The sequence below is a fragment of the Lipophrys pholis genome (assembly GCF_963383615.2).
Source record: "Lipophrys pholis genome assembly, chromosome: 2".
NCBI lineage: Eukaryota > Metazoa > Chordata > Actinopteri > Blenniiformes > Blenniidae > Lipophrys > Lipophrys pholis.
In genome coordinates, this window is record NC_137636.1 from 1,757,694 (window position 1) to 1,785,352 (window position 27,659).

Consider the following 27,659-nt stretch of genomic DNA (forward strand, 5'->3'; position numbering starts at 1 on the left):
ACACGACACGAGAAAGTGCAGAAGCATGAAAATGTCAAGATGACATAAAGCAGAAACACTGAAACTGGAACAATAAATAAGAACCAGATGGAGCAGCGCCGTTAAAGGTATGCAGTGAATAAACTCAGAAAACTCCAGACTTTTCCGGGTACATTCTGTCTTTGGTTTACTTGTGGAGAACTGATTGACAGAAAACAGCAACGACACTTAAGGTGCGATGAGATTTTTCACACTGCAGCAGATGTCCGTATCATATTCTCATTTAGACTGCCAAAAGAAAAAAGAAAGCCTCCCTGGTTAGTTGCTCCTCGCAGCCAAAAACATGAAGCGTCTCGACTGTCAAAAGTCTGATAAAGCCCATACATGCTCCAAATACAAAGTGGAAAAACCTTCCCCTGCCGTGTGGCCGAGCAGACTGCCGAGCCGTTTGTGGTTCTTCTTAATGCACTTTGATGGCAACGCACAGCGAGGATCTGTGACACTCTTGACGAGCATCATGCTTTTCTGTCTTGTCGACCCAAAAAGTCCTAAATGAGCTGAAGCTGAAGTGGAGCTGAGCTGTCCGCTCGCCGGCTCGGACCAGGGGGAGAGCAAACACAGGCGTAGAGCTGTCGTCACGTCGGCTGCTCTGCGGAGCCACGACGCTCACGTGGACGAAAAACTCTACAACGGTGTGGACGTCGTACGTATGTGGACACCTCGGCCCCACGCTGGCTCGATGTGCTGTCTAACAGGGACCCAGCCGTGTGAGAACCGCCAGCAAAGACTTTATTTTTACGCTTCACGTGCCTCTTTTTAGTGTTTTTACGTTACAGGGTGATTTATGTTGATAGTCCCCATGAAATCTATCTAAAACTCATAATAATAGATATAATGGCATAATAGATAATTCTACAAGACAACTAGTAAAATCAATGGAAATAATAAATGAACTTGATCATACAAAGTGTTTATTTGATTTTAAAGTAAAAAAAAAAAAAAAGGAAATCAAATTATAACTTAAACAATATTTTTAAAAGTTACATGGAAAATAAATGTTCAACATTAACCTGTAAGACTGGATAGAAGGTAGATTAAAGTATCCCGGTGAGTTTTAGGGTTGAAAGTGTACGTGTTTGTTCATGTTTATAGCATAATATAGCATTATTATATATATATTATATATATATATATATATTATTATTATTATTATAGCGTATTGTTCGTCTGTGGTTTCATCACTAAAACAAACTGGTGGCCCAACATGCTGACGACGTCATCATTTCCGTGTAAACATCATGGTTTTCAAAACTTTGCTGCATAAACACAAAACTTTTCTAAAACAAAAATGCAAACATGCGTTTTCATTTGAACCGTTGTGGTGTGACTGCAGCTTCAGACTGTCGGAGCCTCTCTGACTAAACAACTGTTGTTTTTCTAAAAATCACCTGAAAGTGAGGAAAACATTTTTTCACTTTTGTTCTCTTGTTCATTTATCTTTGATCTCTGATGATTGTCTAGAAAAATCACGTTAGTATTTTAACATTCATCATTAAATTTCCTTTTGTCTTTCTGGTCAAACGTGCGATGACTCCTGTTCTTCACCTTCTTTCTCTATCGGTTCTATCTGACGGACGATTGGCTGCTCGTAATGCCGGTTTGAAGAATTATAACGTAGTCACAAGTTCATGAATATCTAGGAAGTGGTGAAGTTCCCACTTCCCAGTAGGAAATATATGAAGTATACATGATCCAAATGTGGCCAAAATGGGAACTTCCCACTGGGAAATGTTTTATTGGAGAGCTCCCAGAAGCAAGAGTTTCAGTGAGAGCTGAAGTCATAAATTACAAGAGTCCCTGTCACCACCACAAACCAGGGTGGAAGTATTTCTGATGATTGCTCACGATGCTAATCTCACTGTACCTGTACAAGTGACAATAAAAGGCATTCTATTCTATTCTATTCTATTCTATTCTATTCTAACGACACAAAACAAAGCAGCAGCTGTTTGTCTAAATGTACAAACAAATCCTCTTTTTCTCTTTTCTCAACTCTCACAATGACGTTGAAACGATGCCGCTGGATGTTGCCGTGACGCTTGTTTGTCGTGTGAATGCTGCGAACTGGGAAATTCAACTTTCCTAACTGGTAATTCTCCCAATTCCCAGCTGCATGAAGGAAGGAGCATCAAACTTTGACATGGTTTCTTTTACTATAATAAGGTAATTTACTATAGTTTGTTACTATTTTTCCTGCTAACATTTCTCAACCGTTCTGGAGTCTTTGTTGAATAGAGTTGATTTCCTGTATACTACCTGAGTTAATATTCCATTTGAATTGTAAACTCACTGAGTGATCGGGTCAGAACTCTCTCAAAGGGCCTCTTCTCTATTAGCTCTGTTGACTGATTCCATTACTCGGCCAAGCAGCAGCTGATTTGTCAATTCTCCGTCTGGACGTAGTTTCCCCCCTTTGCCATCTGGTCTGAGTTTAGCCTCCCGTGTCACCACTCGTCAGTCGACAGGAAAGGCTCCTGGAAACATTTCTGCGGAGGCGCATCAGTGGAAAAACTCGTACGCTTCTCCAAAACCATGTCCCGCCGCCTCGCACGCCGTCCACGGTGTCGGCGAGAAACTTTACCAAACACTCGCACGCTGCGTTTTCAACCTGAGGGAATGCGAGGAATTCGTGCTGTAAGCTACAACTTGGGTGTTTTTGTTGGTGGTAATTAGCTTCTTCACCCTGTGCAGGGAGCTGTGATGGACTCCTGGAGGGTTTCAGCAACTCCAGACTTGTCAGAAATTGTGGCGCGCCGAGCCTCCCACTTATAAAGTGTCTCTTTCTAACAATCTAGAAAATTGGCCCTTTTTCAACAACTTTTCTATTTATTTTTTCCTCACGAGTTTTCTTCTAATTCCACCATGGATCAGCACCGTTCGCGTTAAATCCTTTTCCTTTGTCATCTGCTTTTGGAAATTTCATCACCTTTACGTCAGACTGCACTGGAAGCTGAACGATTCTAATCATTGGGTTTTTCATTTTATTCAGCCAGGCCAGACGCCCTGCTCTGGTATTTCAAATAGTACTGAAAGCACCAAGTATAACTTGGCAAAGGGCTGCTAGTTTGACCGAGTACCGGTCGACTCGGCTGGTGTGTGTGTGTGTGTGTGTGTGTGTGTGTGTGTGTGTGTGTGTGTGTGTGTGTGTGTGTGTGTGTGTGTGTGTGTGTGCAGCTCCTCAGTGAGAACACACTGCTCACACTGTCTCCGCCACACCAGGAATGCAGACGCTGGCTGCTCCTGTCATCCAGGTCTGTTTCCTAAATAAAGGTGTGTTTGTTGAACTACTGGAGGGTGAAGTGAGCTTCATGCAGACCCACTACAATACATCACACACACACAAACACACACACACACACACACACACGCACACGCACACACACACCATGAAAAACCCCAGCGTACATACTAATTACCAACTGGAATATAACTGAAAGCTCATTTAATTGCATTTCCACAAGTGTCTGGAGTCGCTGGGCCGGTACAAATAGGATTATATTGAATTTGTTCTTAGTTTGAAACCTGGAAAGCCTGACTTAGTTCAGACTGGTTCTTCTTAAAACATGTTTTAAGGACTTGTAGGACATTCAAAATGGAAATTGTTTGTCCAACAATTTGTTGGATAAACAATTGAATGTCCACCCCACTCACAAGTGATTAGTTCCAGTGTCATGCAGCTGCTCACCTCTAGTCGGTGCTCCAGAGCTGTGAGCAGTCCCCCGAATCAAGGCTTGAACAGACTACAGTTTTATAACAGTGCAAAGGTAAATTTGAGGCAAAATTAGCACATTTGTTAGTACTAATATCAATAAAATGAAAACAAAATCCTGCATTTAATCACACTACTTGTTGATTTTAACCTGCCGGCTGCTGACCAGAGCAGTTCTCACTACACTCAGGATTGGACATCATTTACCCGGAGACGTTGTAATTCTTCCCTCTCTAATAAGATACCCCAGCTTATTGAAACGATGATCTGCTTCCTCTTTGAGGAAAGTTTGAAGGCTTCAGAAAGTACGTGAAGATGGGACACAGTACGCTCACCCCCACAGACCTGCACAACGCAAAGGGAATCATTCTTCAGTTGCATTTAAAATCTGATGTTTGTCGAGGATTTAAAATTTGTTTTCATTAACATCATTAATTCAAACCTTTAAGAAATAAACAATGAAGTGACGAAGTTATCGGCTGGTGTGGGCTGCAACATTTCTTATCCAAAAGTTACTGTATTTATCACTTAATTCAAGATTACCAAGCGAGGAATCCATATTTGGTGTGTCCAACCATTTCTTTTCTGCAACTTCCATGGAGGGCTGTTTAAATCCTCTATTAAAATAATCTCAGATCCGTCTCGTTATATGAACACACACAGGTCTGGTTATGTTGGGAAGGCAAATATTACTTAATACTTATAGTTGTTTTGAGTATTATGAAGTCGTTTCTTGCTAGTTTTACATGATGAAGTAGGATTATGTCTTTGGTGATATTACTTTTGCATAATACTGTGTATTATTGGCAAGTGTATAATTTCTCTTGAGGATACATCATATATTTTTTAGCTTTACTCAAATATGAAAACGTAGTGCTGTGTTCTATTTAAAATGTAGAATTTAGTTTTAAGCACATTGTTGATTGGTTTGTTTTAAGATTGAGTTATATAAAGACATTAACAATCCTGTGCACTAAAAGATGACTTGAAAATATGGTTAACATGGTTGAGGGCAGGTGGTGTAGTGGGTGGTTCTTGCCTCACAGTGGGAAAATATCTCCACTTTCAGTGACTGTCTGTCCTGCAGTAGACATCCAGAGTCATCTGGGATCACTTCCTGCCTCCATTTCACCTGAATTGGGTAAAGTAGAAGGTTTGTTGGCGGCAGTTTCACTTTAAAGGAAGATTCTTATTTGTTCAGATCATATGTTTTATCCATAAACACTTTACCTGTAAACTAGGGCTGCATGATGAATTGTGACATCAATAACAATTAATGATACAAAGGATTTACTGAACTGCGATGAATAACCAAATTTCTTATCTGAACTATATTTTAACACTTATTGATCCACAAATGGAGCAGCACTTGTAATTACACTATGAGACATATTAAGACTAAAAAAAATATTCTCTTCTATTTTAAGATTGTGATTAATTGCAGGTCATTCACAGAAAATGTGTGATTAACTCATTAAAAGATTTTAATGGACTTGCAGAGAAGTAGACTTTCATTTAGAAGAACTAAACTCAAGCCACAAAGACATTAACTTCATCTACTTCAGGCTGTGTTGTAATTCAAATGGTTTTCACAATACTGAATAACATGATTGTTCAGCTAATGTGACTTTGTTGGATTGAAGCTGTGAGTGTTTCTGACTAATCTACTGAAGTGCAAAGATAAAATGACCTGGAACAAGTTTCTCCAGTGAAAAAAAACTAAACTGTAGTTTGGGGTCAAATTCCAGCTAAAGTAGGCAATCATCTTGGATTATCTTTCAGCAACAGCTCTAAATTGTGCTTTCACTGTAAACACCAGCTTGAGTCTGATTTATAAAACCTGTTCCCACTTGGAAAAGGAAGCTTGTTTATGCCCATCTGGCTGTGAACTCTCCGCTGTGCGTTTCCACAGCAGGATCACTGAAGTGAGCTGATCCAGGCTCTGTGATAAAACTTAACCAAGTCAAAACAAAAGCCCCCTGGATAACCCTGGTGATTGGAGCGCCGCTTTGAAGCGCCTCCCGGGCCTCCCAGCCCCGAACAGAGCACAGCGAGGGCAGAGCCAAACTGCCATGAGCCGCCTGACAGCCACAGGAGCCACGGCTTCAGGTTCCCTCATCTGGAAAAGCCACTGTAGCACACCAACGCGGGGGGGGGGGGGGGGGGGTTATGCACACACACTATCTTGTCAGGCTGTCGTGACCCTCTGAGCGCCGGCAGCTCTGACAACCAGTGGTTTCACTCAGCAGGAAGTCAGGTAATCTCCTTTCATCGTCTTTTTATGCAAACATTAAAATAAAAAAACACACAATTTGTAATTCTGAGATTGTATCTCAGTTTCACCACAACTGGAAAATATGCAAGAGTTTGCTTTCTCATGTGGACGGACAGGCTTCTGCAGAGGTAGAAGCTTGTTTGGGTTTTTCCGTTGAATAAGACGGTAGAGGCCAGAGTTATGGCGGCAGATCGGCTCCTTCCAGCCCTTAAGCCTGACTTTATTAATGTGGGAAAGTGGGTTTGATTCACAGTCGTCCAGGTCCAGTTATACATAAAAGAACTGATGAAACCAGTTTTAAAAACGTAAAGCATGTCCAGCTGTACCCATGATTTTTTATTATTTTTTACATCCCTCTATTTTTATAGATTAACAGTTTTTATTTGTACTTGTATTTGTTTATTGATTTGATGATGCACAGGTGGGTTGGCTCTTTCTAATCTCGCTGTACTTGTGACTGACAATAACGTTTCTATTCTATCTAATCTATCAATTCTATTCTGCAACAAATTAATAAATGTGACAATTGATAATTATTTAAACCCTAAAACTGAATTAAAAATGAAATATTACATTTATTACTACATGCAACTTTGATTTCTTTTTTCAGTCTCTGTTGATTTTTCCAAGAGTCTTTATGTCTTCCCGGAGGTAGTAGGGACAACAGACCTGTCACACATGGGTCAGGTCTTTGAAATTACAGCTGACCTTCAATTCTAGTTGGTCTTTTGGACTACGATGTGCTCTGCCGCCCTCACCGTCTCCTGCAGGTTTTCTCTCCTTCTCTTCTCTGTGAATATTTCCAGTTTTCTCAGGGAGATGAAACCAGCACAGCGGAGGAGAGGAGGAGGACCAGCTTGTTTCATCTCCCTCAGAAGGTCCAGTTTGTGGACACACATAAATCTGAAGCTCTCCAGCCTCTGTGCTTGTCTTTATTAGAGCCAGCTATTAAATTGACAAAAGCACGGTGTCAGAAATGTAATCTATGACACGGAATGTTTTGCAGAGCGCGGTGGTGTTCCTACCAGACAGCAGACACATTTTACCCAACGTTCACCCTGGAAGAGTAATCACCATGTGTGACACACGATAATCTCCCGGCAGCATGCATTTATTGGTGTGGACTTCTTTTTAAAGTTGTCTCGGGTGTTCGCTAGTAAAAAAATACCGTCACGTTTATCCCACATGTGCATTAATTAATCTTTGTACTCAGCGTTTGTGTAAAAGTTAATAAACTTCTATAACTGTAGTTTGTTGTGTGGTTAGAAATAATATTGTGAACAAAACACAAATCTGCCATCCAAGGTACGTACATGACAGAAGAACGTTCTCGTTCAGTCTCGACCAAGAACAGTTTGATACTCGGAGGTTATTAAATCAGACAACTGGGTACTTGACGGAGACGTCTGAGTCCGACTTGTGTTTCTGGTCTGATCCGGCTCCTGTGTCTGGTCTGCTGAAGCTGAACTGCTCCCTGTTCACCAGCGAGTTACCAACTGTGTGTCAGCAGCCTCCACTCTTTACTTTCTGTTTCTCATAACAGCTTCCAAAAACAAAACCAGCAGTGATTCGTGTTACGCTTGAGCCAACATGACCTGGAAAATGCTAAAAGGTTCTAAACTATTTAGTTAATCTAAAAAAAACTAAAACACTTGTACATCAGGTATCATGATTTAGTTCTTGCTCGATATGGAAATAAGGAAAGCAGCTTAAAACCAAAAAAATTCATCATTTTCAACTGTAATGTGATTTCAAAAAGTAAATGCTTCTGTCTTATTATTCAAATGGAAATTCCACTTTTCCTCGGTTTCATCCCCCCCCCCAGTCACGCTACATGGGCTCGGTCTCACGACAAGTAGGAACTTTTGATTGAATGCAGGACTTCCTAATGTTTTTCACGTTATAAACTATGATTGTTAGCAGCTGTTGGGTTCTGCAGGCCATAAAAAATTATAACTGTTTGGAAAAAATAAACATTTCCCATTTGGTAAGTCTTTAATGTGGCCTGGTTTTGAAACTACAGCGTTATCAGCGTATAGCATCATTTCTGTGAATGATGATCGATATCAAAAACCTCTCTGACACATAAACGCAAAACCTGCCGTTTCCTGTCGGTCATCCTCGTGTAAACAGGGACTGACGACACAAAGCGTTTCCTCCTGGTTCTCTTGATGTCTTCAGCTTCATCAGTCTCTTCATCTTGGGTCGAGAGTTGTGGCATTTTGACTCGTCCCACCTCAGCTTGTGGTACTTTACGGTACATAAAAGTTGAATTGTTGTCGCTTCGATATAGCTGAAGTTTCTATCATGATCTCTTGGAAGAACTGCCAGGACAAGGCATCCCCCCGACCCTGCCGCACATCCAGTAGTACAACTAACCCACCAGTGTACTTCAGTTCAATACTTCAATACCCGACACTGTTTTGTCTTTTTCAACTTGACCCATTTTGTTTCGGCATCAGTCGAGGTTAAAAGTCTCTTATTTGTGTTTTATGTTTTTAAATGTGGCACTGTGATGATCTGATAGAAGAAGAACCTCCTGAAATCGTCCCAATCTAAGATTAGTGTTCAGCCTTGTCAGTTAGAAGCAGGCTAATGCGAGGCACTGATTACATGATTAGGAGGCAGATATTCATCCAAGGTTCTCATCGTTTGTTCGACCCGGCGGCCGCGATGCCAACCCTCTTGACGGCGGACGTGACGAGCGTTCAGAGCGAGGTCTCTCTGCTGAGCGGCGGCCAGGACTGTGCTCGCCGCGGCACCACATCCCGGTCCAGCTCCAGCAGGCGATTGTAACATCCAGCCCTGACCTCTGCCCCCCTCGCTTGTATTGCCCCTCTGCCCTCGTGACAGGTTTTAACAAGCGGCGGGTCCTTGACCCTTTGAATTGTGGAGCCAGAAACTGATTGTTTGTGACGACAGCCTGGAGGTGTGTTCCTCTGTCTTTCTGACTGATGTTGCGTCTCGCCGCGCCTCGAAGGCCAGGCGCTTTTTAAAAGTCTTTTTTGTGGCGCTTCCTGAATTTTTTAACGGCCTTGGGCGCGAGGCCGTCACGTTGCCTTGCATAGTTTTCGACACCGGAGATGATAAATCATGCAGGGAGTTCAGTAGAGCGTTCTGAAGTCAGGGGGAGGAGCCACAAACGTCAGACAGGTACACCACCTCCTCGGCTGAACCGTCCTCCTCCCACACAAATGTTCTTAGCAGCTGCTTCTTGGGACGTCGCAGGAGAGAGGCTGCCTGGAAAAAGGGAGCGAGCCAGCTGGGTGGAGAGCAGTGGGAGGGGTTTTTTCCACTTCTCTCTGTCTGATGGAGACATGCTGATCCCCCCTTTTTCCTTTCTTTCTCAGAGAGCTATTTATCATTGAGGAGCACAAACTATCACATGGAGAGGAAAAGCTGTGATGGTTACAGGAACAAATAGTCACGGGGGAAATAAACAAACTAAGAATTAATAGTTTCCTTTTCGTAACGAGACAAACGTAAATTCTCTCGTACTGCGATTCAATTGTAATATTATGTGTTTAAGGACTGGAAATCAGCAGCTTCACACCGACGCTGTGTTTAATAGACCGAGTCTTCACGTGGGCTGTCTTCGTTTTTCTGAGGATGGAAATAAAAACCCTGAAGGTCGGGTGTGTTTTGATGGAAAGTATGAAAGAACAGGCACGCTCTGTTGAAGTGGCTCCACAACTTCTTTCACTTGCCCGTTTCAAAGTGCTTTCTCAGCCCAATAACCCCCCGACCAGCGTAAAAAAAAAAAGAAGAAGAAGCTCAACACTGGTAATGTAATAGGGAGCATGACATTAATAATTCAGAGTAATCCGCTTCACCATCCAGCCCTGAACCATAAACATGACAAAACGATAAGGAAATGATCTCAGGTATCATAAAAATCATAAAATCTGCTGAAAATATTCCTGAGTGTTCACTGTTACAAATCAGTGATGTGCAAAGGAACCCACCTACTGCCTTTCGTAGTCACTTGTGGTTTTTACTGGAAGGTATTATGGGAGGGTTTGTCCAACTATTCAACCAATTGAATGTTTGTTTGCAGAATCAGTGTGTGATATATGTTTACACTTTATTCTGAAGGAAATGACCATCAAATGTGATTATGTTGTGATTCCTGAGGAACGAAAGACGTCGAAGCAGTTGAGTGACACTGTGCTGTCAAGCCACATTTCACGACGTAGCAACTAATAACGTTATGCTGACACTGCTAAACTCACACTCTGTAGAAGCCTGAAGGTGTTTATCTACAGCACTGAAGAGGTGAGCGGAATGAGGAACTTTTAATAGTATTTTAAAATCTGTGTCATGTCAATATTTGACAGTAACAATCCAGATATCTCATGCAATACTCCAAACAACCACTGGGGGAGCTCCTGCCACTCCCCTGCACACCTTCATTTTTCACCAGCTGAATAAACAGCTGGATGAAAACCTCCTGGTATCTCCTGCTGGAAACACAGCAGACGTGGATGATGTCGCTGACTATAATTTACAGCTGCTACATAAAAATGTTCCTGAGATGTATTTATGTGAGCTGGAATTCATGTGCAATAAAAGAAAAAAAAAGAAAAGGGGATATTCTGGCTCTCGGTCAACAAGAACATATCCCAGGTTTGTAACAGACGTTGAATAGAAGCAGAGAAGAAGAAGATGAACATGAAGAAGTGCTGATAATATTCCCCGGCAGCTTGTTGCTTCATGATGGCACATCGTGCAAACAGATTATTTCTCCTCCGACAAACACAACCCGGAGAGCGACGGCTATATGTATGTAAATCTCCTCCCAGATGAAATGACTTTTCCTCTTCTTTCTGCCTGTTCTTCCCTCTCCTCTCAGGGCGGTATTACTGGGACTCCAAGCTTCGCATCCCCACTGCCGACTTCCAGGAAGTCCTGCGGGACGATAAGGCGGCGCTGGCCTGGCTGGTGGACCTGCGTCGCTTTGGCATCGTGTACCTGAAGGGGGCGCCGGTGGAGCAGGGCCAGGTGGCCAGGCTGGCCGAGAGGATTGGCTACCTCCGGCTGACATTTTACGGGTACGACCGTGACGCCGCACTCCTCCTCCTCCTCCTCCTCCTCCTCCTCCTCCTCCTCCTCCTCCTCCCCCTCCTCCCCCTCCTCCCCCGCCAAGCCACCGTTTAATAATCTTCCTCCCAGTAAATCGTGAGGATTTTCCGCCGGTCGAATCGGAGCTGGAACGGAGCCCGACGGTCCTATTACTGAAAAATTAAGTACAAAAGAGCTTTTATTTACAGTGCAGGCCTTTCCCAGTAATCCACACAGACTATGTGTGTGTTTTGATGAGCAGCGTGTTCTGATTCTGGCTTTACAACACAAACAAAACGAAACGTCCAGCAGTCCGTTATCCGGGGCTCTGGTTCATTTTGGTTTGACGGTGAAGCGTAGCGAGTGTCTGCCGGCTCCCTCGCACCGCCGTTGATCACTTTGACTTATTGCGGCGCTGATTACTTGAGGACAGAGACGAGGAAAACAAGCGAAAAGCCGTCCAGCCGTCTTTTTTTTAGTTTAAGCTGGAGGAATTACCTGGTGCACTCAGTCAGAACCGAGGTCTGGAGCGTGAAGCTGCGCCGCCGCCGCCGCCGCCAGCGGATGAGCTCACGGAGAGCAGACTGAAGCCGCCACCAGACCACGTCTTTCAAACGAGCCGTGCAAACGGAACATGTGTGAGAACTTCACCTCATTAGTGGTCGACTCGTGTCTCTAAATGAACCCGAGAGGTTCCGTGTTGCAAACAGTCCTGGTTCCTCTCCTCCTGGGCCGGACCACCGGCAGCAGGAGCTTTAGATTCCTCCACAACTCCAAATACTGACGAGCAAGCAAAGGTCAGGTATGTGGAATAATCAGTAGTGCCGCTTTTGAGCATCGGGGGGCAGCAACGAGTCAGTTTGAAACTGAATTCCTTACTGCGCTTTTCCAGCAGTTCCTCCTCGTCCTTACTCCACTTGACTCTACTCACTATTGACGCCGTTCCACTACGTGTTAGTACCACTACCGGGTACTTCCCTGGTTCCGAGGCAGCCCAGGTTCCCAGCGAGCTGAGGCCAGTGAGAACATGTGATGTCGGCAGAATGCAGGCCGCTGATTGGCTGGCCCGCCACAACACAGATGAGTCAGAAGGCAGCTCATTTTTTAAAACCCGACCACAACAGAAACACTCCCAACCAGACGCAGAGAAACAAACCCTGCTGAGCAGCGACGTGTCGCAGGAGGAGGAGAGCTCCGATGACTCCGCCCACTCCGCGGGGGAACTATATTGTCATAGAAAACCACCCAAGCTGAGTCGAGGAGAGTAAGGCTGAGGAGGAGCTCCTGGAAAAGCGACATTATTACCACTTGATCCAGTTTCTGTTCACTCGTCAATCCGACTGTCATTTTTTTTAAATTTGTGTCAAACATGCAACTCCTGGACCGAAACCGGACCTCTGGTGACTTTACCAACTTTAAAAATAACAACTTTATCTGCATTTTTATTTTTTATTTTAATGACCTGCTTTACCTATTGTGACCACTGGGTGTCGCAGTGATTTAGTAAATATAGAAAAGACAGATAACAGGCGGCTTCCTGCGATCAAGTTAGCATGAAAAACTCTTAGTTTGAAGATTTGTTTATTTTAATTGAGACATTTCAGGTGTGTACCGTATTTTCCTGAGTACAAGTTTATTTGTTTGTCTTGTAAGACGACTTCATATCAACGGCTTTAATTAAAACAGCATCTTATACACCGAAGACACTTTTGTCTTTTGGGTTTTTTTCTTAATGCTTTTCTTTGGCAGATGTGACTTGTATTCTGGGAAATATGGTAAAATGATTCCTAAAAAGTAGAATATTTGGAAACGTTTTGCTGATCATTATGTGTTTGAACTCCTTGTTGGAGTCTAAAGTTTATTTATCTGTTATCCTACCGATCTGGTTCAACTGATATTCAAGCGGGTCGTGAATTCTGCTGGAGTTAAACTAGCGTCAGTCGCTGCACCTCAACACAGCAGGACTGTTACTGGCTCATATTGACAAGTACGACTTCAAACATACTACATGCTGCACTTCTTCTTAACGACACGTCGTCCTTGTTGTCCTCAGACCCACGTGGCAAGTCCAGGACAAATCCCAGGCCAACAACGTGGCGTACACGTCTGGAAAGCTGAGTCTGCACTCGGACTACCCGGCGCTGCACTTTGCACCTGGAGTGAGTAAATTCATCTTTGATTTACAGGATGAAGAGAAATGCTCCTGGATTAGAGATGTTAAAGGTGTGTGTGTGTGTGTGTGTGTGTGTGTGTGTGTGTGTGCAGGTCCAGTTCCTGCACTGCATCAACCAGGCTGCGCAGGGCGGGGAGAGCGAGGTGGTGGACGGGTTCCACATGGCCGAGCTGCTGCAGAGCGAGGACCCCGAGGCCTTCGCGCTGCTCAGCCAGCTGCACGTGGATTTCACCGACACCGGGACCGACTACTGCGACTTCATGCTGCAGTCCAAGAACCGCATCATCGAGTGAGTCGGGGAAACTGTCCCTCTGACCTGAGGCCACATTGACTGGGTCTGCCTGAGGAGGCGAGTCGCTGTGAGAGTCAGAGAGGGACACAGGACGGCTCCGTGTCGGGGATTTGAAAGGAAACACTGCCATCTGCTGGCCGGGGAGGGTATTGCAGCCTGTAGCTCAAGAAATCAAATGAGAACACGAGATTTATTCACTATATTCAATTCAATTCAATTCAGTTTTATTTGTAAAGCGCTAAATCACATCAACAAACATCTCAAAGCGCTCTTACAATGATAGAGAACAACAGAACCCAACTAAATGTGGCAGATAAATGAGAGAAAAACAATCAACTTTGAATTAAAACGCTTCATTTGCAATTCAAATATTTGGAAACTCTTCTTGTTATTGTTAAACTGAGGCTGTCAATGGTTTTCATTTTTCATGTGGATGCATTAGAGCAGGATCTGCCTTGTGACCGACAACCCTGGTTAATGTAAACTGTGTTTAAAGAGGATTTCCCATCGAGCGATTTGCCACATGATTGGTGACAGTTTGACTCATCTCTGAGTAAATAGCTCTAAAATACTGATATGGTATCAAAATGAACTCTTTAACATTTCAGAATATTGATAGTTTAATAAAACGACGGTGGTATATTATTGATGATATTTATATCTCCACGTCTGGAGCTCTGACCTCCTGTCTCCTCCTGAGCAGCGTGGACAGAGACGGTCGAGTCATGAGGATCAACTTCAACAACGCCACCAGAGACTCTGTGCTGGACGCCCCGCTGCAGCAGGTGCAGCCCTTCTACCGGGCGCTGCGGGCGTTCGTGGACGTCATGAACCGGCCGGAGAACGTGGTCACCTACAAGATGGAGCCAGGTCAGTGAGCCAGCACACGCTTAGTTTACACTGTTCTACCACGGCGACTCGCTAAGACGCTCGGCAGCATGAAGGTCGACGGGGGGGGGGGGTCAGAGATAAACTAACGCCGCTGAATGAGAGCTTGAGGACGTCGGAGCGCGACGGCATTAGCAGGGCTGCTGCGTAGTTTCCTGGCCTCGTTCCAGTGACCCGTCCTTCAGGAAGTCTGTTCTGTTGGAAAGAGGAAAGAAAAGCCCAGCCCTGTGTGTGTGTGTGTGTGTGTGTGTGTGTGTGTGTGTGTGTGTGTGTGTGTGTGTGTGTGTGTGTGTGTGTGTGTGTGTGTGTGTGTGTGTGTGTGTGTGTGTGTGTGTGTGTGTGTGTGTGTGTGTGTGTGTGTGTGTGTGTCCTCCAACCACGCCTGAAGGCAACACGCTTTAAACCGCCTCCCAAGAGCGGCGGCATCATGTGAGGGAAAGAGCCTGCGGTGAAAAAGATGAAGCGAGCGTCGATCAGACCTCCGCCGCTCCGACCGGCAGAACCGGCCCAGGAGCCGGTTCCTCTTCTGGAACCCAGAGACTCCAGGGACAAGAAGGACGGTGTCGTCTTCCAGCTCCCAGTTTGTCCTGAACATTTAAAGTGTGTTGGCTCATTTTTTCAGTTTGAAGCACAATGAAGCTTCTCAAGGCTCATCAGCAGCTCTGTGCTCTGCTGACCTCTGACCTCTGACCTCCGACCTCTCACCTCTCACCTCTCACCTCTCACCTCTCACCTCTCACCTCTCACCTCTCACCTCTCACCTCTCCGTGAGGGACTCATTCTCTGATCGAGGCAATCCGCCACACACACATTCTGGTTTATGTGTCTCGTTGAGGACCGACGAGGTCCTGAAGACAAGAACTGCTTCACAGACCGAAGTCCCCATAAAGACACACACACACACACACACACACACACACACACACACACACACACACACACACACACACACACACACACACACACACACACACACACACCCTGACGTTCAGTGTTGTTTTTCTGTCTCAGGCGACTTGGTGACTTTCGATAACTGGCGCCTGCTTCACGGCCGGAGGAGCTACGTCAGCAGGCCCGGCAGGCTGCGGCACCTGGAGGGCGCCTACCTGGACTGGGACGAGGTCATGTCGCGTCTCCGGATCCTCCGCAAGGCGGTGCAGGAGAACATGTGAGCTCCGGACGCAACATGCAGCTCCAGAACCCCGAGCTGCTGCAGAACCCCCGAGCTGCTCCAGAACCCCCAAGCTGCTCCAGAACCCCCTGTGCTGCTGCAGAACCCTCCAGCTGCTGCAGAACCCCCGAGCTGCTGCAGAACCCTCCAGCTGCTCCAGAACCCCCCTGTGCTGCTGCAGAACCCCCTGTGCTGCTGCAGAACCCTCCAGCTGCTGCAGAACTCCCTGAGCTGCTCCAGAATTCCCCAGCTGCTCCAGAACCCCCTGTGCTGCTGCAGAACCCTCCAGCTGCTCCAGAACTGCCTGAGCTGCTCCAGAATCCCCCAGCTGCTCCAGAACCCCCGAGCTGCTCCAGAACCCCCTGAGCTGCTCCAGAACCCTCCAGATGTCATTGCAGAGTTCCAGAAGTTAGTTTTGTATTTCAGCTTTTAAAAAACCAATGAAAAGACTCTGAGGAAAACAACCAATCAGGATTAGCGAACAGGGAACCAGCCAATCACAGCGAGGCTCTGCTTCTTCACTAAAAATTTTTAAAAATTAGTTTTGTGACTTTTGTTCAGTTTGACTGCAAAAGAAAACAACAAGCTGCTTGTTCACACGTCTCATAAAATCTAGTTTACATCTTTCAATCCCAGAAGAGGTTTGGATTTAGGATTATGTGGGCGGGGCTTAGAAAGACGAACATACAAACACAGAAACTCACACTTCCTCTAAAGCAACACAACAATGCAACGTCAAAGAGAAACACTTTTTATATTTGAAGGAAAAGTTGATGAAGTTTGATAAGTAAAACTAAAGTATATTTTTGCTCGGTACTCCACCTTAACATATTTTTAATGATTTGCTTGAAAATGTTTTTCGGTACGTATAAACGTTTATTTTAATGTGTTCCAGTCCTTTACAAGAGAAACTGCTTCATGAACTGAATTTAAACTTTTTAACTTTCCACTCGACAAATCGACAAAAGTTTCTTAATCTCCGGGGATTTAAAATCCAGTTTGGTTGACAATGTAAAAAAAAAAAAGTTTTTTTTAAATCTTGTATTTTCTCAACCTGAAGTTTTCATTTCCTGTTGAAAGAAGTTTTTGAAATAAAACATGTAAATGCACATATTTGCGAATAAAATGTAAAACTGAGCCTGTTGATTTTTGTTCCAATGAAGTTTTGTTCTCGTTGAGAATGAGTATCATTAATACTGAAGCGTATTGTAATTATTTAAAGGTACAGTACGTCTGAAGTAATCCCACTGTGTGCACCGGGTGGCAGTAGAGAGTCGCTGCTCTTCAGTTCAGATTTTAATTCAACATCGTGTCAGAATGAGTCGATTCTGTTTGTGGGCTGAACAAAGGAAGAGAAGTGACTCGATGCACTGCCTGGTGGTACAAAGTGGTACTGCGCCTGGTCGAGCTGGAGCTTCCTGGTAACTTACTTCTTTAGGATATTAGATACTGCATGTAGGGCTGCAACAACTAATCAATAATATTAGATTATAAGTGTTGGTAATGAATTTCATTATCGATTCACTTTGTCATGTGATTCATGTTGCCGAGTCGTTTACTTCACCTTCAGAGCTTCATCAACGCTGGCCGACTGAAAGAATAAAAACAGAACCTCAGCCTGCAGAACCAGGAGAACGGAGCGAGGCGGAGGCGGTACAGTAGAACCTGTGAGGACCTGGTCTGAGTGACCCCCTGTACTGGACACGACACATATTTACCTGTTAACTCACCTTAATGAGGACAACCTGCTGATGAGGACAACCTGCTGGCGAGGACAACCTGCTGATGAGGACAAACTGCTGATGAGGACAACCTGCTGATGAGGACAATCTGCTGATGAGGACAACCTGCTAACGAGGACAACCTGCTGATGAGGACAACCTGCTAACGAGGACAACCTGCTGATGAGGACAACCTGCTGATGAGGACAACCTGCTGATGAGGACAACCTGCTAGCGAGGACAACCTGCTGATGAGGACAACCTGCTGGCGAGGACAACCTGCTGACGAGGACAACAGACGGGTTCTCCTGGTAAATTTCAAGCTGAGCGACACTGAAACGGCCAGAATACCTGGACTGGACCTGAATATTGGAGTATTCAGGCGTTGTGGTGTCAGGAGGTCAGTTTGAGATGTGAACCCCCCCCCCCCTCCCCCCTATATATATATATATATATATATATATAAGATATATTTATCTTTGTATTGGTTCAGTTATGTGCTTTTAAAGAACCATATTTGGTGTTTGGGTGGTTGATCTACCGGTCCGTCAGTTTGAGATGTTTTTTTTTGTTATTTTTCATGTTTCATGTTTGTTTACGTTCAGATTCAGGAACTACGTGTTGAATGAAGTCGTCTTAATCCCGGGACGGTCGTTGGTTATTTATCTAACTAGTCACTAGTCAGTGATCCTGAGGATCATCGTCACTGGACTAAACAGTTTGTCGTCTTATTTTAACGCTTCAGAGGAAAAGACTGAAACTGCAATAGGAGTTGTTTTTTAAGAGTATTGTCAGTGTGAGTAAAGTTTTACTACACAAGGAGAACAAACTTACTCACTCCAACATTTATCAACATGAAATAATATCAGATATTATCAGTAGAATGTCTCATCAGGAGGATGATAGAATTTAGAGCGGTTAAATGTGGATTAGCTGCTGATACTTTAGAAACAAAGTATTTTATGATGAGAGTAACTGTAATCCATCCAGGAAGAGACGGGAGAGGAGGCGGAGCTTAGATTTTCCACTTTTTCGAGAGGCTGCCAGTGGGGAATCCAAAATGGCCGACAATATGGCCGCTCCCTTGTGATCGCCGCCATATTGTTCCGCCATTTTTTTCCGAATCACCACCACAGCGCCACTCTTGGTGGGAGGTGGTAGTACATGAAATATGGCCGCTTCCTGCAGGTCGCCGCCATTTTGTTCCAAAGCACAATCACAGCGCCACTGTCGGTGGGAGGCAGGAGTACATGATCCGCAGTGCGACTTTGATTCTCCAGAACTGAAACCCGCCAGTGCGGTATCAAGATGGTGGCTTACGGGCGCCGTCATACTTGTTTGTGGTCGCCGCCATATTTAAAAGGCAGAATGACATCAGTGGCTAAAGTTACTTCATGGCTTCATGGGTCATGTTCAGTTCTGGGAAGCACAAGTACACTGGAAGGTACATCCAGGTAGATTGTATCTGAATAAAGAGTATTTCTAAGGTCCAGAGCCAAGTGGAGTGAGGAAGGAGAACAAACCATCATATTCCTCATTCAACTTATAAAAACAGCCGAGAAAGAAAAGATTCACTCTCATGATGAAGAGGGAAGAATACTTAGAACCAAAAAGTATAGTGAAGGAGATCCTGAATTTCTTTAGATACTGTATGATTCTTCTTCTTCTAAACAAAATTACTTTAAATCATTTATTACAGTAAATGATGAAACCTTTAAGTGAGGAGGATTTAAAATGAAGAATCATGATGAAAACACTCTGACTGACCTCCAGCCTCAGATAGAATCACTACAAACCTTCTGAAAAGAAATTATAACGTTGATATTTGAGGTAATGATGTTTTAATGGAAATTAATTATTGATAAAGAAACGAGGTAGAATTATTTCAGACATCCTGAAATAATGTTAAATGCTTTTATTCTATTTGTCATGTTTCTTTACCTTCAGGACAAAATGAGAAAAGTGTCTCATCTAACTCCACTCTGCTCTTTTCTAAGAGAAAAGGTCCGTCTGTCGTTTCTTTTCAACAAACAGCTTTTCAACCCACATTTACTTCAGCAAGTTTTCTTGTGGTAATAAATTATACGTTTTTAATAAACCAACACATGGAACAAAGATAGAAAGAACAACATAAACTTCCTGTGGGTCGGCTTTCGTGTACGTAACTTCCTTCATGTTCAGTGTTTTTCATCCCTTCCTGTGGGTCGGCTTCTATCCACGTCACTTCCTGTGGGTCGGCTTCTATTTACGTCACTTCCTGTGGGTCGGCTTCTATCTTCGTCACTTCCTGTGGGTCGGCTTCTATCTTCGTCACTTCCTGTGGGTCGGCTTCTATCTTCGTCACTTCCTGTGGGTCGGCTTCTATTTACGTCACTTCCTGTGGGTCGGCTTCTATCCACGTCACTTCCTGTGGGTCGGCTTCTATCTTCGTCACTTCCTGTGGGTCGGCTTCTATTTACGTCACTTCCTGTGGGTCGGCTTCTATCTTCGTCACTTCCTGTGGGTCGGCTTCTATTTACGTCACTTCCTGTGGGTCGGCTTCTATCTTCGTCACTTCCTGTGGGTCGGCTTCTATTTACGTCACTTCCTGTGGGTCGGCTTCTATCTACGTCACTTCCTGTGGGTCGGCTTCTATCTACGTCACTTCCTGTGGGTCGGCTTCTATCCACGTCACTTCCTGTGGGTCGGCTTCTATCCACGTCACTTCCCGTGGGTCGGCTTCTATCTACGTCACTTCCGGTGCCTCATTTTGCATCATTTCCATCCATGCTTCCGCATAGCACCATTTCAAGATGGCGGCGACCGAGAAATAAATATGGCGGCGCCCAAAACACCGCCATCTTGGTTTTCCCCACTGGCATCTCTTGATTTTTTCAAGTATTTTTTTTTTTTAACCTCTGGAAAATAAAATGTCGACTTTGATTTTTCGAGTTTTTCTGAAATGCATGAAGGTTTAGTCTTTTTTTATCTCCCCTAAAAGATATTCGATATTGATTTTGGTCTTATCTTGAAATGCACATTTTTTATTTTTTTTTATCTCGAAAAAAAAAATCTCGACTTTGACTGAAATGCACGACGAAAAAAATGTGAATTTTTACTTTCCGGAGGTAAAAAAAAAAAAAAACTCGTGCATTTCAGAAAAAGTCAAAAATCAAAGTTGAGATTGTTTTTTTCCGGAGGCGCGTGACTGTTTCTCAAACTGCACGGCAGGTTGAATGAAGTGATGAAAAGATGCTTCAGGACAGAATTCAGCTCCTAAACAGGGTCAGTTCTCATCAGAACCAGGACCAGAAGAGACAGAACAGCTGCTGCCTGGTTCCGTCGCGGACGTTCGTCCAGTACGAAGGACAAAGACACGGATCCTGGGCTGCTGATAAAATGTCTTCTTATTAATCCAGGAAATCCTGTGTAACATCACACGTCCATCAGCAGTCAGCAACACGATACAGTCAGAATTAAGTGATTTGATGTGATTAAAGTCGGTTTCTTTAACCTCCAAAGAAAAATGTCGACTTTGATTTTGGACTTTTTTTTTTTTTGCCTCCGAATTTATATTTTTCTTCAGCGGCACTAAAACTCTTCTGGACATGTGGACGGACGGACTTTGTAAAAATAAAAAATAAAAAATGTCGCCTTTGATTTTGGACTTTTTGTGAAGCTCATGAAGTTTTGGTTTCTAGATACAGTTTCCGTTTGAAGGTCTGGAGGCAGTGGATGAACGTGAGGGAGGAAGAGGAGCTGAGCTCCAGCGAAGAGAGACGAACAACAGCAGATTTTAATAAAGTTTAATAAAACTATAAAGTTTAGTAACTTCAACCTTGTTCTACTTTACTGGACGAGAAGTCAAGATGTGATCAGTTTATGGCTGCAAGAGGAAGAAACGTTTATCCTCCGGTCAGGTTTTCAACCTTCTGCGTGTCGCTTCCTGTTTGAACTGAAGAAATCTGCTGACGTGCAGATTATTGAATTCAAGGCTGTAAAGTTCCAGGAGCGTCAGCGAGGCTCTGAGCTGCTCTATCAGAGGTGAGAGGGGTCACTCCCATTTATTTTTACTGGCCGGACCGTCACACCGAACCGTGTGGGAAAAGAACAAATCTTATTTATTTATTAGACTTTATGTTCATCGTCCAAACTGAGTTCTATTATTATATATCTATTGTTTTACTAGAGGTTTTAGTGAGAGGCAGATCATTAAGAAAAATAATTATATAATGTTAAAACTTTTACAATCATCTGATATAGAAAAGTGTGTGATGACAGAGTCATTCTGCTTTAAGACTCGAGTCGTTAAATTGTGGAGGAAGAGGGTGAAGCAGAGTTTGTGACGTAGTTCATTTTCAACATTTCTGATTAAACTAAAGGACCCGTCAGGACTCCAACATGTGAAAACACACCGAACAATAAGCTTCTATATCTTAGAGCTTGTGGACGTTCCTTCTAGAGCTCTTTTTTGGTACAAGAAAAATATCTTATTACAGTAACATTTTAAAAGGTTTTAACTTTTAGCTCAATACGGGATTTCATTGTGTAAATATTGAAGTTTGAATTGTGCAAATAAAAAAATGAAGTTGTAAATCATGTTTATTGTGATTTCACACTTTCTTTCACACAAAGACCAAGAAAAGCTTCATTTGGGACAACTTTATTATATTGCCAAAGCTGTACATAATCTATAAATACTTCCTCAAAGACTGGAATACTTACACCTTTTTATTTTCCTCCTCTCTTTACAGCAGTCGGCTAAACAGTGACGGGAGACGAGTCGGAATAATCGTTCAAAAACAAAAATAAAGAGTCCGTTCAGCAGAAACGTCTCACATCACTTTTATTTCACCGTTTCTTTTCCTCCCTGCGCCGGAAAATAAAACATCTTCCAGTGTTACAACTGTACCCATATATTGCTGGAGAAACTGTTTACACACACACACACACACACACACACGCACGCGCACACGCACGCGCACGCCTCGCCGGTCAGTCACACGACGGAGAAACTTTGATCTTTGAACTCAAACAATTTGTAGTTTTCCTTTCATTTCAGTGACAAACTTTCACTTTGAACTCGTTCTGAACTGAAGTTCAATAAAAACACTTTGATGTTTTCTCGTCAATCAAAATCAATTTTCTTGTTTCTGTGAGATTCAGCAAGAGAATTTTATAATTTTATGTCTTTTTAGATGAAGCTAGATTGTCTAAGGAAACTTTGAGGCATTATAAATACAGTACTACTAAGTACTTCCTTTGATCTATTCAGCTTCACTCCTACTGGAGTCCAGGTTACACCGTATAATCCACTTTACTACTTTTAAAACTACTGAGTACGGCCACAATGACAATCAACATTCAAACATTCTGATCTGTATTTTTGTGAAACTTAAATTTTTTTATACGACTTTATATCCAATTGTTTGTTCAAGATGTTTTCTTTTAAAAGATTTAATTGGTTTTAAATAAAGGTTACTTGAATCAAGTGCAGTTACAAATGAATACTTCATGTTTGGGGCGGGGCCTAAATGCAACATCTGGTCATGTGACTGACCTGCGATCACGGAAAAAACTTTAAACAAGTAGCGTCACGTTGAAGTCGTCATATTGACATAAACTATAAAAACACAAAAAGCGGCGTACGCTGGTCACCGTGTGGAAGTACGACAACTGGTAATGGAAAGTACTCCTCACGTACTGCACATCCAGCAAATCAACAGTTTCTTTTTTTTTTCTCCTTTCATCAAAGAAATGTACAGTCAATATATGTATATATTAAATAAATACTATATATAGAAATATATATAATATTTATTTGTGGTTGTCATAGTAACATGCAATTGGTAACAGCAGACCACAGAACAGCAGAACTAGAACAGTAATTCAGCCTGGTGGGGGGGGTCAGAGAACCCTCATGGTGGGGGGGGGGGGTGGTAGAACATTCATGGGGGGGGGGGTCAGAGAACACTCATGGAGGGTCAGAGAAGGGGGGGATACAACGCTCATCGCGGGGGGGGGGGGCAGAGAACACTCATGGGGGGGGTCAGAGAACACTCAGGGGGGTCGGAGAACACTCATCGCGGGGGGGCAGAGAACACTCACGGAGGGGTCGGAGAACACTCATCACGGGGGGGTCGGAGAACACTCATCACGGGGGGGTCGGAGAACATTCATGGGGGATTCGAACACCGTTTACGAAGCGTTTGCATGCGTTGCTCTGGCGCAGTGTACAGCAGCGTTCCTTAGCGGTGGGGGGGAATGGGGGGGCCTTGGCCAGACTGTCACAGTAACCACAGATCACAGGATAACTCACACAGTTTGTGGGTGGGGCTGGGGGCTGGGGGCGGGGCTTGGAGCTACACTGTTGTGAAGGCTGTGCACGGGACCTGCATGCACGCTGCGCCTCAGGGCTGATCCCTCACGGGGGGGGGGGGGGACAATCGAAGACTTTTCACGGCATTTAGCTAATTCAGAGAGGGAGGGATAGGTTGGGGGGGGGGGGGGGGGGGGTATTTACACGACATCACAGATCACACGTCTACACCACTGGCTCTAAAAAGGGGGTCTCAGGCTCGTATATACAGGGGGGGGGGGGGGTGTGTGCTTAGAATAAAGTTTGGGATTGTCGAGTCTGTAGTTTGATGCCATTTCATGAGGAGAGGCACGGGGGGGGGGGGGGGGGGGGGGCGGGGGGGACTAGCTAGGGAGGGGTCTTGGCGACAGGATCTTGGGTTTTCCTTCCGCCTCCTTCCCCTTCACTGCCGCCACGTAGGAGAAAAGGCAGAGGACTGAGTAACAGATCTGATGAGCCTGCAGACAAACAGACAAACACTAGAGGTCAGTCTGGAGCAGAGAATCCAGAACAACAACAACAACAACAACAACAACAGGAAGAGACACCAACAGGTCGTCATGTTCTACTGATCGTTTTTTCTTTTTAACTTGACTCTTATTTGTTGTTTAAAGTTACGGCTGTGCGTTAAGTATTGGGACGGTTCATCTCCATATCACATTTATCAAAAACACATTGAAGACTGCGATTATGTGTTTCAGTTTAAATCAATCAGTTGTCATGCAGCCGCCCGCCACTAGTTGGCGCTACAGACCCCCGAAGTACGAGGCTCTCCGCAGGACATGGTTCAGCATCATGTTTGGTGTTTACGTTAATATCCTGAAGTCTCAACCTCCAGCTGACCTCTGGTAATCAATGGTTTACCAGCAGGTTTTAGCAGGTTAAAAAAAAAAAAAAAGGGCGGCTTTGTAGCTCCGACTAGTGGCGGTCGAGGGGAATGACAGTTAAACCGGAGGTCTCTTCTTCCCACACTTTGAAGACGGTTAAAAAAAAAAAGAAGAAACTTTTTTGAATCTTTGAACTCGGGACCGGTTTGTAACGGGAGCGCAGCGGGGAGGAGAGGAAGTGGAGGTTTGGAGGCGATCAGCCTCAGCGAGGTGATGAAAGACTGAAGGACTCAGAGCCGCGGGGGGTCGTTCAGTTTAGTTCGTCCTGAGAGTCACAGGAAGCCTCAGCAGGGCGACGTAGAAAGAAATAAGTGGTGGAAACGAGGCGGCGGCGAGGACTCACCATGGGGGTCTTGTACTTGTGGATCACCACTTCTTTAGTTTCAGGAACTATGAGACAGAACAGAGAATTCAAAGGCAGCAGGAACTTTAAGGACTTCGTGTCTTCAGGGATCAACGAGGTTCAACCAGATGAAACGAGGCCGAGGAAAGAAGCACCAGGCAGCCAGACTCAAACCGACCACTTCACTTCCTCTCAGTTCTGGATGAGCCACTTTTTAATTACTGCTGCAACAATTAATGTGTTTTTCTCAAACGTGGCTAATAATCATGTAAATGAAATAAAGTCAAAATATAGTAAATACTACAGCAGAAATCCTAACAACTTGGTCAAAGTACTTTGTAGCATTAAAATAGTCAATTGAGATGAAATATTGTCGCTAATATTGTAATAATACTTAAATAAAACGACTTTTCTATTTGGAAGTTCTCATGCAGTTTGGATAATCTTCCATTGAGTCTTTATTGTCACCGTTTCTTTAAGTTGTCGACTTTATTAAATGATTACGTTCTTGGTAGCGACACACTTATTTACCGTTGTTGATCTACGACTTAAAGAGAAAATGATTTGTTTCTTCTCTGTTAACTGAGTAACGCAGCGTCCAGTGTGTGTGAATCCTCAGAGAATCCATAAAATATATACAAACTACTACTCGCTGTTTATCTTTAAAATTCAAACAGATAAAAAATATCCATATATGCGGACGACGCTCCACTTTTCAGACGTCGTCAGTCACGTGTCGGAGAACGTTTCCGAGTTACCAGATACACAATACGAGTATCGGTGAATCCCGTGATTAAAATCGTGATAATTTAGGTGTGAAAACTGCAGGTAGTGGGCGGAGCCTCGTGTGGCTGCTGGTGAGACGTTCACGAGCCTCGAAAAACAGACAAATAAAGAAACGTCTTATAAGAAGAGACAGAAGAAAAACTTCTCCTCCAGCCGAGAGAGAGGAGGGGAGAGGGGGAGAGTGAGAGAGGGAAAAAGGGTGGGAGAAAGAGAGAGGGAGCGAGTGAGGGAGCGAGGGAGAGAGAGAGAGAAAGGGAGGGAGAGGGGGAAGGAGAGAGAGAGAGAGAGTGGGGAAGAGAGAGAGGGGGAAGGAGAGAGGGAAAAGGGGAGGGAGAGAGTGAGAGACAGAGACAGACAGAGATAGGGAGGGAGAGAGAGGGAGAGAGGGAAGGAGAGAGAGAGAGGGAGGAAGAGAGAGAGGGGGAAGGAGAGAGGGAAAAGGGGAGGGAGAGAGTGAGGGAGCGAGGGAGAGAGAGAGAGAAAGGGAGGGAGAGAGGGAAGGAGAGAGAGAGAGAGGGAGGAAGAGAGAGAGGGGGAAGGAGAGAGGGAAAAGGAGAGAGAGAGAGAGTGGGGAAGAGAGGGAAGGAGAGAGAGAAAGAGAGAGAGGGAGGGAGAGAGAGAGAGGGAAGGAGAGAGGGAAAAGTGGAGGGAGAGAATGAGAGAGACAGACAGACAGACAGAGAGAGAGAGAGAGCGGGAGATAGTGAGAGAGACAGAGAGAGAGAGACAGAGGGAGGGAGAGAGAGGGAGAGAGTGAGAGAGAGAGAGAGCGGGAGATAGTGAGAGAGACAGAGAGAGAGAGACAGAGGGAGGGAGAGAGAGGGAGAGAGTGAGAGAGAGAGATAGAGACAGACAGACAGAGGGAGAGAGAGAGAGAGCGACAGAGGGAGAGAGAGAGAGAGAGAGAGAGAGGGAGAGAGAGAGAGAGACAGACAGACAGAGGGAGAGAGAGAAAGAGCACCACAGCGCCACCCGCAGGACAGACAGACTTTTCATTAGAACCCAAAGCAGAGCTGAAGAATCCAAACAGATGGAGGGAAAACCCAAAGTGAACCAGAGGTCTCCGCTCACCCACACACACACATGAGATGATCAAGCGAGTGATGAAGGAAGCGGAGGGGGGAGGGGTAGAAGTGGAGGAGTGAATAAAAATAAATGATGGAAGGATGAGAGTGAGGAAATATTCAGCACGGATTCACTTTGAAGTAAGAGAGAAAGGTGACGACACTTTACCTGCTGGAGAATGAAGGTTTTCATAGTGGCAAAGATGAGGGCAACATTACAAAAGCAGCACAGAGACACGACAGTAACCCAGCCAGGCGTCAGCCAACCCCTCCAACCTCTGCTGCCCCTCAACCTGCCCCTCACCCTGCCTCTCTGCTGCCCCTCAACCTGCCTCCTCACCCTGCCTCTGCTGCCCCTCAACCTGCCTCTCTGCTGCCCCTCAACCTGCCTCCTCACCCTGCCTCTCTGCTGCCCCTCAAACTACCCCCTCAACCTGCCTCTCTGCTGCCCCTCAACCTGCCTCTCTGCTGCCCCTCAACCTGCCCCCTCAACCTGCCCCCTCAACCTGCCTCTCTGCTGCCCCTCAACCTGCCTCTTCACCCTGCCTCTCTGCTGCCCCTCAACCTGCCCCTCTGCTGCCCCTCAACCTGCCTCCATGCTGCCCATCAACCTGCCCCCCTCTGCTGCCCCTCAACCTGCCTCCATGCTGCCCCTCTGCTGCCCCTCCCTGCTGCCCCTCACCCCTCTGAACAGCGTTCTATTCTGGACCAGTTGACCAGAACGACCCCCCAGAGAAGATTTTCCACTATGTTGACGTATTTTGAACCTTTTAACTAAAATATGAAAACAAACAGATTTTTGGACTTTGGATCTTATTTTGGGACATTTTACTGTTTTGCACCAGAAAGTTTCATTAAAATTGGTTTTATGTCAAGATTTTAGTCAATTTCAGTAGTTTGTGTTTGGTTTACA

General features: G+C 44.6%; 2 protein-coding genes across 3 annotated transcripts in view; one reads left to right on the forward strand and one right to left on the reverse strand.

The window, feature by feature from the left end:
• Positions 1–16,745, forward strand: part of bbox1 (butyrobetaine (gamma), 2-oxoglutarate dioxygenase (gamma-butyrobetaine hydroxylase) 1) — a 34,958-nt gene extending 18,213 nt beyond the window's left edge. The window contains exons 4-8 of the mRNA XM_080458463.1: positions 10,876–11,074; positions 13,138–13,243; positions 13,350–13,546; positions 14,253–14,419; positions 15,449–16,745. Coding sequence (XP_080314589.1) covers positions 10,876–11,074; positions 13,138–13,243; positions 13,350–13,546; positions 14,253–14,419; positions 15,449–15,609 — 830 coding nt within the window. The 3' untranslated portion in view covers positions 15,610–16,745. The remainder of the gene's footprint in view (positions 1–10,875; positions 11,075–13,137; positions 13,244–13,349; positions 13,547–14,252; positions 14,420–15,448) is intronic.
• A 7,079-nt stretch (positions 16,746–23,824) lies between these two features.
• Positions 23,825–27,659, reverse strand: part of madd (MAP-kinase activating death domain) — a 68,527-nt gene continuing 64,692 nt past the window's right edge. For both annotated transcript variants that reach the window (XM_080458037.1, XM_080458038.1), the window contains 2 exons: positions 24,897–24,943; positions 23,825–24,124 (listed from right to left, as the gene is read on the reverse strand). In XM_080458037.1, coding sequence (XP_080314163.1) covers positions 24,011–24,124; positions 24,897–24,943 — 161 coding nt within the window. In that variant the 3' untranslated portion in view covers positions 23,825–24,010. The remainder of the gene's footprint in view (positions 24,125–24,896; positions 24,944–27,659) is intronic.